At 42.7% G+C, this 16254-nt stretch overlaps 1 protein-coding gene and 2 long non-coding RNA genes across 5 annotated transcripts in view; 1 reads left to right on the forward strand and 2 right to left on the reverse strand.

The window, feature by feature from the left end:
- LOC129386424 (uncharacterized) overlaps positions 1 to 6173 on the reverse strand; it is a 19664-nt gene extending 13491 nt beyond the window's left edge. Inside the window, exons 1-3 of one of the 3 annotated variants that reach the window (XR_008613808.2) lie at positions 6073 to 6173; positions 801 to 833; positions 618 to 695 (exon numbers count right to left, since the gene is read on the reverse strand). This is a non-coding gene — a long non-coding RNA (uncharacterized lncRNA). Of the gene's footprint in view, positions 1 to 617; positions 696 to 770; positions 834 to 6055 lie in introns of all 3 variants that reach the window. The other 2 variants (XR_008613806.2, XR_008613807.2) reach the window with 2 other exon arrangements.
- Positions 6174 to 6260: 87 nt separating this feature from the next.
- On the forward strand, positions 6261 to 15930 carry LOC126537578 (uncharacterized). Its single transcript, XM_050184701.3, has 2 exons — positions 6261 to 6571; positions 13438 to 15930. Exon 2 carries the CDS (start codon positions 13731 to 13733, stop codon positions 14817 to 14819), a length of 1089 nt encoding a protein of 362 aa, XP_050040658.1. The 5' UTR covers positions 6261 to 6571; positions 13438 to 13730; the 3' UTR covers positions 14820 to 15930.
- LOC129386425 (uncharacterized) overlaps positions 6593 to 16254 on the reverse strand; it is a 28509-nt gene continuing 18847 nt past the window's right edge. Inside the window, exon 3 of the long non-coding RNA XR_008613809.1 lies at positions 6593 to 12085. This is a non-coding gene — a long non-coding RNA (uncharacterized lncRNA). The remainder of the gene's footprint in view (positions 12086 to 16254) is intronic.

Below are 16254 nucleotides of genomic sequence, written 5' to 3' on the forward strand. Positions count from 1 at the left end.
GTCGAGCACACTGAGCAGAAGGAAAGCATTCCGAAAATATTGCAACTTGCTTGTTTAGAAAACTCATAAAAAGCACTCCCCCCGCCTTTTCTTTTCTTCTTTTACTTTCCATTGACTCTTACTTTCATTATATTGATAAACTTCAGAAGAGCTTGCTCTCAGGCTAGTTTGTACACACTGCTAAGAATGAAAACATGGAAAGAAAGCGGGAAAAGAAAGAAAGGCCTACAGAATGTTGATTTGCGCGTGGCAAATTATATCAAGGACGGGAGTGCTGGGCCAGGGAAGCTAAGAAGCCGCCACAACAAACAGGTGGGAGGGGAGCTAGGTGAATGGCTTCGATGTCCACACAGAAACAGAAATATAGGAACGTTAGAGTACGCTATGTTGTTCAACAACCCCATGAATGTTGAAGAGTGTGACAGTGATTGGCTGAAAAGAGTTTCAGTGAGCTCCAGGGAGTGGGGAGGTGGATACGATAAGGGGGCTGGGCTGGTGACGCGCATTAAGGGCGTCAAGAATGAAGTTAAGTGAAAAATAGGGGGATTGTCTCATCACTGCTCGATCGCTCAACATTATATGGCCGTGGCCAGTTGCCTTAGCTGAGGTTCACCTACCCTGTCATAGCACATGCTGTGCTTACTGCTCTCCAGTCTTCAGAATAGCCAGTCGTAAAGGCAGCATGCCCATAATGCCTGCAATTAAGTAATAGGCGACTTGCAAAATAGTGCCTGCTCTCTTCCATACATAGCCATGGCTGAACCACTCACTAGCAAATCTGGTAAGAAAATAACGCTGACCTCCACTGTTACTTGGGCTGCAACAAGTCTTGGCTGCAAACAAGAAGACACAAGACAGAGCGCTGTCATGTTTTTAGCACAGTTCACTTTCCTAAGTAATGTACCAACTAGTTCATAATACACATTATATAAGCACATCAATTTGTAAACAAAATGTTATTTTTAATATAATCATCTTTAAAAACAGCACAAGGATGATAGCATAACTAAGCGTAGTGGCTGCATGCCTTAATAATGAAAAACTGTTGTCAGAAGTGAAGCAAGGTTGTTTTGGCAACGTAAAAATGTGCATCCTCGTTGTTAAAGCATTCCTGTCTGGGGAGTGCTAGGAGTTTCTCTTGGCGTGATGTAAAACCCTCCCCATATTTATATAGTGCGAGAGAGAGAGGTGATGGGGAAGAGGGAGTGGTAGTGGCCAGTGGAGAATCCTTCCCTGAAATAAATTTCTCGCTACGTCACTGAATGTCTGTAATGCCTTGTAATAGCAATAGGCCTTGGATGGAAACACTATAGATGATACCAGTGAACCTATTGAGCCTATTCCTGTTTAGTGAGGTGATGGATGTTTTGCCAAAGAATTACAGAAACTGTACAATGGAATGTCTTGTACCACCTGTAATAACTATGCTGTAAGAAAACAAAGGCTGAGCTTAAATGTTGTAGGAAATCCTTAAAGAGGCTCGAGGATAGGTAAAGATGACTAAATCCCGTATTCTCCACTCAACACTCCACCTGGGCTCAAGTGCACAGCAGCCCCGCTCCTTGACAGAAGCGGTTGCTTAGGTTTAATTAAACTTCATTTGAATTACTGTGAAAGACAGCGTCGTCTTCAGTCGAGGGGTGGCACTGCGCTCAGCTCAGTGGAATGAAGCTTCCAGTCGTAGATGGTTTCAGAATACAGGGTAAGTGACCTCACATTTTACTCTCTTCGTCGTGAAGTCTAGTGAACAAGTAATGCTTTAAGCGCTCTCTCATGCATATGTTTGCTTTAAGGCAGAGTCAGCTTACTATTTCCTGCTTCTGCCACATGCAAATGATACAAAAATATCTCAATAAAATGATTGTGATCCAAGTGGTACGTACACTCTGCAAGGCAATTAAATGTTTGTAATAAAAGAAGCATTACTCATGTGCTGGTCAGCATCTGCAGCAATATGTTCACCAAGATAGCTTTTTTGTCTCAATATATTCGATATTGCTGCAAATTTAAGAGGTTTTGCAGCTAACATGTAGCTGTTTACTTGTGTCTCGAGAACATACAGCTTTAGGTGAGAGGAGCACTATATTGCATGATACAAAGGAACATTTTTAGACTGCTTGTTTTATTTTTTCGTGAAAAACAATTGTGAAGGTTTTAATTGCAAAGTAATACAGTAGGTGTTGGCAACGCGAACAAGCCATGCAAAGTGTATGCATTAGAAATGAAATATCCAGATGAGTACCCCCCCGCCCCCCTGATATATTGTCAAAAATGCTATAAATAATAAATGCTAATGCTATGCTATAATATCAAATGCTGTTACATTTCACACATATGGTGACTAAAAGAAAGGATAACTAAAGCAAGAGCAGCATTAATAAAACAACAATATCAAAGGCAAAATTTATATAATTTTTCTCAAAACTTTTATTCACAAACTGTGGCCTCGCACACTGTGGGCGCCTTTACCAACAACCTTCACATTTCACTAGGGCTAATTCTAGCTTCCCTCTAGCTTCTAGCTTAACTGCAATGTTTTGAATGTCGGCATGTGCAAGTGAAAATTAGTTTGTGATGGCCATGTGGATCTCAGTTTCTATGCCTGAATAATAGGGAGAGGAGGGCAATATAATTGCCTTGAGAACTTTTAAGCAGAAAAAGCATGGTGGATGAGGTGCAGTGGCCGTGATAAAACATTTCAGGAGTTCAATGTAGAAAGGATACATGAGTAATATGATTAGCTTTGCAAGAATATGAGGCCATATTGTCAAAAATGCTATAAATAATAAATGCTAATGCTATGCTATAATATCAAATGCTGTTACATTTAACACATATGGTGACTAAAAGAAAGGATAACTAAAGCAAGAGCAGCATTAATAAAACAACAATATCAAAGGAAAAATTTATATAATTTTTCTCAAAACTTTTATTCACATAAACTGTGGCCTCGCACACTGTGGGCGCCTTTACCAACAACCTTCACATTTCACTAGGGCTAATTCTAGCTTCCCTCTAGCTTCTAGCTTAACTGCAATGTTTTGAATGTCGGCATGTGCAAGTGAAAATTAGTTTGTGATGGCCATGTGGATCTCAGTTTCTATGCCTGAATAATAGGGAGAGGAGGGCAATATAATTGCCTTGAGAACTTTTAAGCAGAAGAAGCATGGTGGATGAGGTGCAGTGGCCGTGATAAAACATTTCAGGAGTTCAATGTAGAAAGGATACATGAGTAATACGATTAGCTTTGCAAGAATATGAGGCCATATTGTCAAAAATGCTATAAATAATTAATACTAATGCTATGCTATAATATCAAATGCTGTTACATTTAACACATATGGTGACTAAAAGAAAGGATAACTAAAGCAAGAGCAGCATTAATAAAACAACAATATCAAAGGCAAAATTTATATAATTTTTCTCAAAACTTTTATTCGCATAAACTGTGGCCTCGCACACTGTGGGCGCCTTTACCAACAACCTTCACATTTCACTAGGGCTAATTCTAGCTTCCCTCTAGCTTCTAGCTTAACTGCAATGTTTTGAATGTCGGCATGTGCAAGTGAAAATTAGTTTGTGATGGCCATGTGGATCTCAGTTTCTATGCCTGAATAATAGGGAGAGGAGGGCAATATAATTGCCTTGAGAACTTTTAAGCAGAAAAAGCATGGTGGATGAGGTGCAGTGGCCGTGATAAAACATTTCAGGAGTTCAATGTAGAAAGGATACATGAGTAATATGATTAGCTTTGCAAGAATATGAGGCCATTATAACACTAGGGGAAACAAACATTGTAACTGATCTAGAACACCTTGCACAGCTGCTATAATTAGGAAAAAGAATGTAGCATTGTCTTAAAAAGACAGCTTTATTGTTTACTCTGCTATGCCACTGTACACATTATTAGTATTACTTTTTTTTCTTTTGGAACAGAAGATTACCATATGCCTGGAGGTTTCAGATCACCTTCTTGGTGAGTTAACAGTTCGAAAACATTAACATTCTTGCTTGGTTTATTGCCCAAGTAGACCGGCACGTAACGACTGACCAAGGAAGCAGGCGTGTGAATATGCACACCCTGTATCCAATCAACCCCTATATCAATCAATTTTGTACAATTAGACCTCCATATATTGAACTTTAATGTAACAAACCGTTTTACTTTGCAGAACTTATTTGGTGTGCATATAGAAATCTTCAATTTATTGAATTCTGTTTATCTGCAACTTCAATTTAATGAAATCATAAATTCTTCTAAAACTTAAATGAGGATATGTGTTGCATTTGAACTGTAAATTCTATGGACGTACAAGTGCTTTTCGGGAGTAAAGCTTCACGATTTCCTTCCCAAGTTTGTTCGACTTAAGGACAAAATTCTGCAGCAAAGTTATAAAACGACCACAGGCGATAAGCAGCTGAATGTGAGGTATCTGGTACAGACCGACGGGGGAAAACTTACAAATCACAACAGCACACATTCAGGCGAGTATGTAAACAGGCGAACTAAGCAGGGAACAAACACAATACAGCACTGCTTTCATAGGTCCCGAATGATCAGAGTTTCGTCAGAGTTAGTGCAAGCACGCATCCGCAGATAAAACGGGTTCCCACCGTGCATTGCCCAATACTTCGAGAGCTGACGCCTACACGACCACCGGGGGAGGTTATAGCACTTGTTTCTGCTCTGATCGTATGGACGTCAGACTCTGGAGTTTTGCAAGACGCGTAGCGCCACCTGCCGTTGCGAAGAGGCAGTAATTGAGTAGTGCGAAGCCCGACTCCCTTGCTAAGTTGCCTATGCAGCTAGCGACTGCGAAACAACGATTTAACTAGATTTTGGTCCATATTGCGAGTGTTTTGCGCATTTAACACCCAGACAGACAGCTATGAATTTCTACGCTAGTCGGACGCGCCGCTGAACTGCCATAAAGCGCTTGCTGGCTCACTCTTCAGACTGATGGCGGAAACGAAGGCAACCGCGATAGCTCCGCGCGCTACGAAGAAAGGCCGCAATATACGTTACTGTTGTGTTGTAAATTGCCATGAACGTGAAGGACGGAATAACAACGTTCAGTTTTACCGATTTCTATCGCGATCGTATTAAGGGGAATGGCGAGAGCGCTGGATACGGGCCGTTCAACCTGTTGGGTAATCGGATTACTTGTATTCCCCACAACACAGCGGCTCGCATGAGAAAGTGCGACAGTTTTTTTCTTCTGTAATTGTGTTGCGTAGCCCTGGCGGAGGACAATGGTAGCCAAGCGAAAACTCAAGAATCTGCAGCCGCCACTTCGTTAGTAACAGAAACAACAACGTTGTGAACCATCCTGCTTATGTGCCATCGATATCTCCACCTTTTAACAGACGTCCGCCTCCGCTTGACTCAACAAGTGCAACGGAGAGAATTGGCAGGTCAGCTTAACCAAGCATTTTGGTTCGTTTATGAATTCAAAATCCTGCTCTAGAGCATCGTTGTATCGCGAGCTCATTTCCACTTTCGGTATTTTGTAAGTCCTGCGCCGATACAGCAAGCACGCTTCGCAATGTGCTGAGCCTGCTCGACTGTGTTTTTCAAATATTCAGTGTGAACCAATTTGAAATGCTTAGATTTTTATGCTGATATACAGACAAACCTGATGCTCTCTGTATTTGCGAGTTGCAGCACGCCGAAATACCACTTGAGACTTTATTTTATATTGTACACGCACTTCGCCCTGCTGAGCTTCCTTTCCAAAGCGTGGATGGGCAGAAGAAGCTTTCCAGGTCCTTGATTTTTAGGAAACCGGGCCTCAACACAAACGAAAGAGAAGGGTCCATTGTGGCCTATGCACCTTCGCCTGCGGACAGCTCTCCTTGCACTACTCAGTTAGCGCCAAGGCTGCGATGGGGGCGCTGGTAGCGGGTTTTTCCGCAGCGCCGCCTGGGCAGAGTCTGAGGTCTATAGTGTTCGAATGATGCCGCGACAACGCAAGTACTTGCAATAGGGGCAACGAGCTTCCACAACTCCAGAACATCACAATCATAGGCAAAGACCGTTTGCACATGTACTAACCAGCCAAACAAACTAACCACGGCAGCGAAGACCACTTGAATCGAAAATACAACGCAGAAACACCTCGAAAAGGTTTCACCATAGAGAAACGTTACACCCTGTTTCACAGTTGCTCACAAGAAATGCCCAAAACGCACTACCGCCGCCTTTTAAAAATCCAACGGGAGCCAAGCCAAATCAGTATTACTTGGCTATTTGGGTGAACGCAACGCACCTGTTCGAACCGTTCGAACCAGCGGGTACGCGCAACGCCGGCCGACAGACACTTGCTTTGTGTAGCCATATCCACGTTTTAGACGAAGCCTCTTACAACACCAGCCAACAAAAGCCTCGCAGTCAATTCCATAACGGCACGGCGCTTCTTACGAAACTCCCATAGACGGTGGCGCCAGATTTCCCTCTAGGTGTTATAGTGAGTAAATCGACGTTTTTTGATACCGGATTTGGTGTGTGCTGCTGGTGGTTTCTGCATTTTCCAAGACCAGTGCTCCCTACCTCGTGTGCAGCATGACAAGCGTGAGTACCCGTAGTGGCGGTAGTACTAAACGCCTTGACTAAATGCAACACCCATTTGCCTGTGAGCCAGGCCAGTTAGCATCGTGCAAGCGATCTCGATCGGCGTGGTATAAAGGACTTCGCCGCTCGTTTCGGTATACCACACAGAGGTCGCTCTCCATAATTGAAGTTATTTCAAATCGGAACATTTCAGTTATTTCAAAATATTTCAAATGTATGGCCAAGGACATCGGGGAGTTAACTATGAAACGGGAGATAATCGTCCTAGGGGAAATGAATGCACATTTGGAATACTTTGACGGGGCGACAGATGCAACAGGGCTGATGTTAGTAGATTTTTATGAGGCCCATGATTTTGTAATGCTTAATACTGAATTAAATGCGACGGGAAGATAACATGGGAAAGAAATAACTCCCACTCGACTATCGGCTACTGCCTAATGTCCCACAAACTGTATGAACGGTTGGGAGGTATGGAAATTGATGAGGAAGGTAAAAAAAACCTGGGGAGTGATCACAAACGAATCAAAATCAGTTTTGGAAAGACAGTACCACTGATAGAAACTAAAGAAAGGAAAGGTATGAGCAAACTGAATGACGGGCAGCTACAAGAAGTGGCGAAAAACATTGAAAACATAGCATCCAAGTAACCGCGAAGGGCATGGACATACGACGAGTTAATAGGTATTTTTAAACGAGAGCTAGAGAAGGGACAGATTAGGAAACTAGGAAGTAAGCAGGGAAAACATACACCGAAAAGCTGGTGGGACCGAGAGGTTAAGGAGGCCATAGAGCAACGCAAGGATGCGTGCAGAAAACACAGAGCAGCAAAGAAAAGGGGAGCCCCACCAGAAGAGGTGGAGACAAAATGGGAGAATTACCTTGCAATGAAAAGAGAAGCAATGGCATTAATTCAAGCCAAGATAGCAAAAGTTTGGGTACAGTGGTTGTTAGAGATACGAAAGAAAGACAGAAATGCCTCTAAGAAGTTTTGGGAACACATAAGGCAACAGAGTAAGAAGACAGAGGTGGTTCAGCACTCATTGACCACACCAGAAGGAACAAAGGTAGAGGGAGAGGAAGCTCAGGAATATATTAGGTTAACAATAGAGGCAGCATTTGCAGAGCCAGAGGGTAGCGAAATGGAGAACAATGACAACAGCGGCACAGAATTAGAGAAGGAGAACAGCGGGATGACAAATAAGGAATGGGACAGAATTGAACACAAGGTCCCCTTGGGAACAGCGACAGGACCTGATGACATACCTATGAAATTGATAAGCATATTAGGCCAGAAAAGTAAATTAAAATTATGACAACTTATTGAACAAATAGTTGTAGAGGGAGATGTTCCACAGGACTGGAAATCAAGCAGAGTGATATTAGTTTACAAAGGTAAGGAAGCAAGGACAACATTAAATCCTGCAGGCCAATAACTGTCGCATCAGTCATATACAGAGTAGCATTGCAGATGGTGAAAATCAGAATGGAGGAATGGGCAGAATGGGAAGATATCTTTGGAGAGCTGCAGAATGGATTTCGAAGGAACAGAAGGCTAGATGATAATTTATTTGTTATAACACAATGCATAGAGATAGCGGCAGCCAGGCAGAAACCGCTATGGATAGCTTTTTTAGACATTAGAAGAGCCTATGATAATGTAACCCGAGAAAGGTTATGGAACCAAATGAAGGAATGCAGTGAAACACAAGGCACTATGGAACTATAATAGGTACGAGGTGGTTAGAGGGGTATGGAAATGGGTTATGGTACCTGGCCTCGCATTCGGAAATTCAGTACTGTGCATGAATTGGAAGTTCAGGCATGCATGGAAACAAGACAAAAGTGTAGGCGGGTTGGTCTTAGGAGCGCACAGGAACACCCCTAATGAGGGAGTGCAGGGGGACACGGGATGGATGTCATTCAAAGGTAGAGAGGCAATAAGTAAGCTAAAATATGAACCGAGACTCGCAGCACTGGGGGAAAAAATGCGGGCGGGAAAAGTGTACAAATATCTATACATGAAAAGTTTGGACACAAAGTGCGCACACAGAACTAGGAGGCTGAGGATTAGATACCTACAGCCGAGGGAGGGGGCTCAACATGGTTCTAGTGTCGGAAAGGAGGTGAAGGAGACCAAAAGAAAAAGGTGGGAAGAATGCTCGGAAAGCCAGTGCTAGCTATTGTATAGGACACAAAAACGGGAGACAAAAAGAGAGCTCTTATTTGATAACTCGCAGGGCAGCTCACTATTATTCGAAGCTGGGATCGGGGTTTTGAGAATGAAAACATACAGGGCTAAATTTGAAGCCGTCGACCTTTTATGCACAGCTTGCAAAGCCGAAATTGAGACCACAGAGCATATAGTGCTGAGATGCGCAGACCTTCGTCCGACTCTGGCTGAGGGAACAATGACACATATGAAAGCGGCATCAGGTTTTCCCGGGGAACAAGGGCAAATAGGCGAGAAAAGAGGCAGTAACGAAGGGGAGGCTAGAGGATTGGTGGAGGAAATCAAGGGAGAGATAATACCATAAATCGGGGAGCTAATGTCTTCTATACTATTTTACATATTTACTTTGGGGAGAGAAGGGGAGTGAAAACTAGTGTAAGGAGAAAGGGATATAAAGAAAAAAAAATAGGAGGGGGAGCAAAAGGCTAGGTGGTGCCAGCCGCCGCCCATTACAAACGGTATAGCCGCCATCCATCCATGCATCCATCGTTCATGGTGAGGATGGAGAGAGTGCTAGAAGGAAGTAATATCGGGTTTAATCTCTCACACGAACAGGCGGGTACAGTAGTAGAGCAACAGCTCCCAGGTTTATTTTATGCAGACGAGATTGTGTTGCTAGCTAACAAGCAAAGTGATTTGCAACGTCTGGCTAATACCTGGACAGGAAGGCAACAATTTAGGTTTGAAATTTAGTGTTAGAAAATCAGGAGTAATGGTATTCAATGAAAACGGTGAACAGACAGTGGAGATACAGGGCCAGGAAATACCTCGGGTAACAGAATACTGTATAAATACCTTGGTATATGGATAAACGAAGGCAACAGATATGTGGAAACACAGGAAAAAATAACAGTTAAGGGGAAGAGAAATGGCCGCCATAATGAAGCACAGACCGCCATGGGGATACAATAAGTACGAGGTCCTCCGAGGTATGTGGAAAGGTGTAATGGTTCCAGGACTAACTTTTGGAAATGCGGTTGTGTCCTTTAAATCAGAGGTGCAATCAGGACTCGATGGGAACCAAAGGTCAGTGGTTTGCCTCGCATTGGGTGCTCACAGGAAGGCTACAAATGAAGCTGGGCAGGGTGATATGGGCTGGACTAGTTTCGAAGTGAGGAAAGCTCGCAGTAAAATTGAGTATGAAGAACGCCTGAGGAATATGGAAGAAAGTAAATGGGCTGGGAGAGAGTTTAGGTATCTGTACAGGAAAAACATTGATTCACAGTGGAGGAAAAGAACTAGGAAGCTTACCAGCAAGTTGCGGCCTGTAGGGTGGGCAACACAGCAACAAAGAACGTCAAGCGGAAAGTCAGAGAGGTTGAAATAATCTCATGGGTTGTGGCACTGGAAAAGAAACCTGCTATGAATAACTGCTGAAGAAGAAAAAAACGAAATCGGGAAAAACAATTTGTGATAACTCAAAGGGATGCTCATTACTTTTCGAAGCGAGATCGGGATGCCTTAAAACACGCACCTATAATGCGAAATATAAGAAGGAAGAAGAAGCATGTGCTTGCTGCGGTAAAGCTGGGTAAACTATGGAGCATGTTTTATTACAAAGTGAAGATGTCTACCCAGCGGTCGATTTAGGAACCACTGGCCTCCTTGAAGCCCTTGGGTTCAGCGGGAGCAGTGGAAAAGTAAACATGTCCGCAATAGACATTAGTAAGAGGCGATTGGAGGATTGGTGGAAGAAAAGTAGGGAAACGACAAAAAAACTGAGACTTACAAAAGCACAGTTCGCAATAGGGGATCAGAAAATTTGGGTGTGGTAGTTCACAGTGCTTTTTTTCTTTTCTTTTTTATTATTTAACCTAAGTAAGACATCGGGCAGTATAATAGCAAGAGCTTGGTGGCGCAAACCACCGCCCCGTTCCAAAGGGGACGTTCATAACATCCATCCATTCAGGGAAGCTGCCCTCGACACGCTGAAGGAAATGACAATTTCCCAGAGAAATAATGCGAAACTTATCAGGCAATTTTACTGCAAATATAATGTAATGGGAAAAAAGCTACTTTATTAGGCAAGCTGATGACACGCTGGTGTATGTTAGGGAAAAGGGGGAATGGGGAAACGGAGTCAAGTTGAATTGTTACGCCCCTTCCTAGTAAAAAAGAATCGGTTGGCGACAGTACTTCGCGAAAAGGTTGACTTTCAATTTAGCACAATTTTTATCTAACGAAGTAAAGTGCCGATCTTACCGACATCTCTTTATCGACGTTTAACTATATTGTCATCCAATGGCACGTGTTACAACACTTATTAATGAGCTGTTTAAGTTTTGAAGGAAGTGCTAAAATTATTTTCTGATTCATGCCTTCATTGCTGCAACTACAGTGCCAGTAGTTCTGCATATTGCAGTGGAGTTTATTTCCCTAGTGATGTATGTGAAAATTAATCGTAAGCAGGCTGCCCTGTACAAAATGTTAACATGCAAGAAGATATAGAACTCCCCTGCTTGTTTTGATCTCTAGTGATGCCTCCACCTGCCCATAACTATTATACCAAAATCCTTTGCAAGGAAACTACAAAGAACGAAATGTTCTCATTCTGCTTGAAGGATATTAACTCACAGTAATCAAATTGGCAGTCCAGGATTTTGCCTCTCAGCCACTCTGCTCATACATCAGTGGAGAACACTTATCTTGGAGAGCAGGATGGTGCCAGCAGCTGCCATGGCTGTCCAATGCGCACTCATCTGTCTATTGGATAGAGCTGGCATCTATACCTTCATACACAAGCATGTAGCTTTCCCAGTTGTGGAAATTGTACTAAATGAAGTTCTTTTCATCGGCATGTAATGACAATGATTGTAGATCTCTGCTTGTCCTCATTGTGACTGTATGGTGCTGATATCCTTTGATTCAATGTTAGCGTAAGGCCTATAATGGGGCAGCCAAAATATGTTTTATAAAAGCTGGACGAAGAAACTAAAGTCTTGTTTTAGTGGAAAGCAGTGGCTCATTCCATCTGCATGTTCTCTACACTGATTTCAGGTACACTTTTAGGCAGGCTTTTTGTAGCTTGAGTAGCATCCATGACACCTTTTGTGCAATTAGTTCTGCAGACTTGCTGTTCTTAAGTGTAATAATTCTTTAATTCAATCAGATATTCTGTCATTCTTGAAGGAGAGAGAGTACAAAATATGACCATGGCCGTTGCGAGAACAAACTTTCAAGTAAATCAACGATAGTGCTGTGAGAGAGTTCATGGTGGGCGCTGTCTCTGTTCTTGGTTTTCTTAGAGCTCAGTATCTTTTTTCTTCTTTCTTGATAGTCATCTGTAGCAAGGCATTTAAAGTGAAAGATGGTTGGATATCTTGTACACAGTAGTTAAATCGCAAGCTGATGAAACTAAGCTCAGCAATAACCTTGATAAGATTTGCCACTGGTGTGAAGGGTAGAAAATGAGCTTAAACATTAATTAGTGCTGTGTTTATGAAGATAAGCAGCAAGGAGACACCTTTACGCTTTCCCTATTTTATTGGCAACAACACCTAACAACGTTTCTACCTATTAGTACCTCGAAGTAATTCTAACACCACATGATGTGAGACAAGCATATTGAAAACATTTGCATGAGCGCTCTCAGAAGTTTATGGACCTTTGTTGCAATTTGAAAGGAGCCCCTATACAGGAAAATGTATAGGGGTGTTCGCTATGCTGTCAGACCTAGCTATGAATATGCGTAAGCTTTGCGGGATCCATATGCCAATAAACTATTGTTAAATTAAAGTTATTACAGCAAATAGCAGTTGGGTTCATCTGCAATTTCTGCAGAAAATTTGATAGTATGTGGCAGATGCTGAGTACGCTCCATCTTGAATAACTACAGGGAAGACATGCTAGACAGGCTACAACTCTTGCATTTAGTGTACAACAAAGTCCAGCATTATGAAATAATTTTACCTGTGTCGTTCTCGTGCCAGGATTCATCAGTACCACAGTAGCATGATGCAGGACCTATGTGCTGTGAATCATACTTCTAAATGGTAATTTTTTTCTAAAACAAAGAATGGAATGAATTGCCTAAAAGCGTTGTTGAACTTAGATATGTTGTCATATTTGTGATTTGTATTGTTTGGGTAAATATTGTTTTCCAATGTTTGTGTTTTTTGACCCTTGATAACATTTTCTGTATATTCATTCCTCCTTGGACTCAAGTGAGTAGGCAGCATTTATAAATAAAATTTCAGAAAGGTAACTATCTACTGCAACAGACAATACCACGAAACCTAGGTTGAGATGAACTGCTGCTGTTCTTTATTTGATCTTCAGGCCCATGATGGTGTTACTGAATGTTTGGGCTCTTGCACTTGACTATACAATGGCAGCTTGCACTAATACCAAGCTCCTAGCCTTCTCACTATATCTTAGTTAAAAAATGTTTTAAGCAAAAATTTGTGCCAATTTCATAAACTTGGCAATCATAAAAACATATTTTCTAAATCAATATGGTTGACCTGCTGTGCTCTGATTTGTGCTAATATCACCGCAAAACATTGAATGAAGAAAATGCTTGTCTTTACCACTACCATCTATGTAATTTCATTTCTTCGGCATTACATAATTACATATTTATTTTTAAATGGAAAGCATTACATATGTAACCTGTCTTGTTTTCTTGGTGCAGCATTGAAGCATTCCAGCTGTCCAGCAAATGCAGATGGTGCAGTTACATGAACGATACCGCCCCGCTGTAACTCCTGTGTCTATGAGATAGATAAACTGTGACCTGAAGTGCTCACCAGGATCCATGCAGGCCGGCGTGTGTTTGAATTCCATTTGTGCCCTCAGAACTTCTCACGAACATTCAAGCTGAAGCAACACCTGCACACTAGCAAAGCCAAAAGGCCATTTCAGTGCCCTCAGAGCTTTTCACAGAAAGTTTACCTAAAGCAGCACCTGTGCATCCACCGAAGAGAAATGCCGTTTCATTGCTATTTATGCCCTCAGAGCTTCTCACGAACGAGTGCTCTCAAGGACCACCTGTGCACCCACACAGGCGAGAGGCCATTTCAGTGCCCTTCGTGTCCTCGAAGCTTCTCACGAAAGAGTGCTCTGAACCAGCACCTGCACACCCACACGGGTGAGAGGCCATTTCAATGCCCTTTGTGCCTTCAAAGCTTCTCACAAAAGATTCATCTGAACGAGCACCAGCGCACCCACACAGGCGAGAGGCCATTTCAGTGCCCTTTGTGTCCTAAAAGCTTCTCACGAAAGTATGGTCTGAAATTGCATCTGTGCACCCACACAGGCGAGAAGCCATTTCGGTGCCCTTCATGCCCTCAAAGCTTCTCACAAAAGAGAACTCTGAACCACCACCTGCGCACCCACACAGGCGAGAAGCCATTTCAATGCCCGTCATGCCTTCGGAGCTTCTCACAAAAGATTCATCTGAACCAGCACCTGCGCACCCACACAGGCGAGAGGCCATTTCAGTGCCCTTTGTGTCCTATAAGCTTCTCACGAAAGGATGCTCTGAACTCGCATCTGCGCACGCACACAGGCGAGAAGCCATTTCAATGCCCTTCGTGCCCTCAGAGCTTCTCACATAAGTGTACTCTAAACCAACACCTACGCACCCACACAGGCGAGAAGCCGTTTCAGTGCCCTTCATGCCCTCAGAGATTCTCGGATAAGAATGTTCTGATCCGACACATACGCACCCACACAGGAGAGAAGCCATTTAAGTGCCCTTTATGCGCTCAGAGATTTTCACAAAAGAATCATCGGAACCGGCACCTGCGCACCCACACAGGCGAGAAGCCATTTCAATGCCCTTCGTGCCCTCAGAGATTCTTACGAAAGAGTAGTCTGAAACAACACCTACGAACCCACACAGGCGAGAAGCCATTTCAGTGCCCTTCATGCCCTCAGAGATTCTCGTATAAGCATGTTCTGAACCGACACCTGCACACCCACACAGGAGAAGCCATTTCAGTGCCCTTTATGCCCCCAAAGCTTCTCAGAAAAGGCGATATGGAAGGTTCACCTGGACTTCCACTAATGTGAGAGGCTGTTTAAGGGCCATTCATGTCCTGAGAACTTCCTGTGGAAGTTTGTATTAAACCAAAAGCCTCACATTCATACAGGTGGGCAGCCATTTCAGTGCCCTGCATGCCCTCGGCAATCCTCAAATCTTTAGTGAAGGATCACGTGTGCATCCACTCAGCGAGACACCATGTCAGTGCTCTTCATGTACTCGGAAGTACTTATGGAAGTTCACACTGAACTTCGCTTCCACTAATGTGAAGGGCTCATTCAGGGCCCTTAATGTCCTGAAAACTTTTGGAAGTCTGCACTGGACCGACACCTGCTCGTCCACACAAAGTCCGTGGTGAAGGACCACCTGTATATCCACTCAGGGAGACGCCATGTCAGGGATCTTCATGTCCTCAGAGTTACTTGCAAAAGTTCGCAATCAACTGACACATGCACAACCCGCATAAACGAGAGGTCGTTTCAGTGCCACTTATACTGTCAAACCGTCGGACACAAAAGCTGCCTCAATAGGCATCTTGCCACTACAATTGCACCTGACACATGCAATGCAGCAGCGCTGAGTTGTGTGCACTCCTCATTGTTACTTCTTGCTTTTCATGTTTTCCTTAGTTTTTTCATGGAATCTCAGCGTATGTGTATGCCTGTAGTTCTATACTAGCATGAATCATTGTGAGTCTTCACTTTTCATTAGTATGATGTTTAAGCTCTTTGTATTGCAGACAAGCACTTCTCTCTGCATTCATGCATTTAACTGCTCTTTAGTAGAGTTGTGTGAGTTCGTTTCAGTGCACTAAATAAAATTTGGGATTGGGTTTTGCTAATTATAGATATTTCAGTACTTGCACTAATATCATGTAATCTTTCAATTCATTCGCATTTATTGTGCTGAACAGTACAAGAGAATTTGAGTGACTATTTGCTTTTGCTATGTAATGCAGTTAAAACAACCTTTTCCCAGGAATTGAAATTATGCAATTATGTGCTTTCTTGATTCCTACTTCGATTCAAATAGTTTCAGTGATGCTAAATGCACTGGTATGAAATTCTTTTGCTCATAAGGATCCATGCAGACCTTTGAGAACTTTGCAAATTGCTTCATAATAAACCTTGTTCTCATGGATTGAAGGCCCTTTAATTTTTATGCCATCCTTAATCCTTTCAGTGTCGCTTCTTCCCCCCAGATAATATAGCAAAACAATGACTTATCTTCGGTTATTTGGAAGGGAAGAAATGACATGGATAATGGCACATGCATTCTTCGTATGGACCTCATACTCTTGTTTTCATTTTCTATAACCTACTCAAAAGAGATTTGTTAAATGAGAAAGAGAGTCATTCTAGATGCATTGCTTGACCAAGTGTTTGCTACAGTTGTGTGCATAACAATAAAAACGGCAAGTTACGGAGATAAACACAACGATCTAGTCCTCACCTTAACTGAATG

The sequence above is a fragment of the Dermacentor andersoni genome, chromosome 4 (assembly GCF_023375885.2).
Source record: "Dermacentor andersoni chromosome 4, qqDerAnde1_hic_scaffold, whole genome shotgun sequence".
Taxonomy (NCBI): Eukaryota; Metazoa; Arthropoda; class Arachnida; order Ixodida; family Ixodidae; genus Dermacentor; species Dermacentor andersoni.

What these genes read in the sequence shown, in the direction of transcription:
- LOC126537578 (XM_050184701.3), top strand. Translation starts at nt 13,731, where the DNA reads ATGCCGTTTCATTGCTATTTATGCCCTCAGAGCTTCTCACGAACGAGT.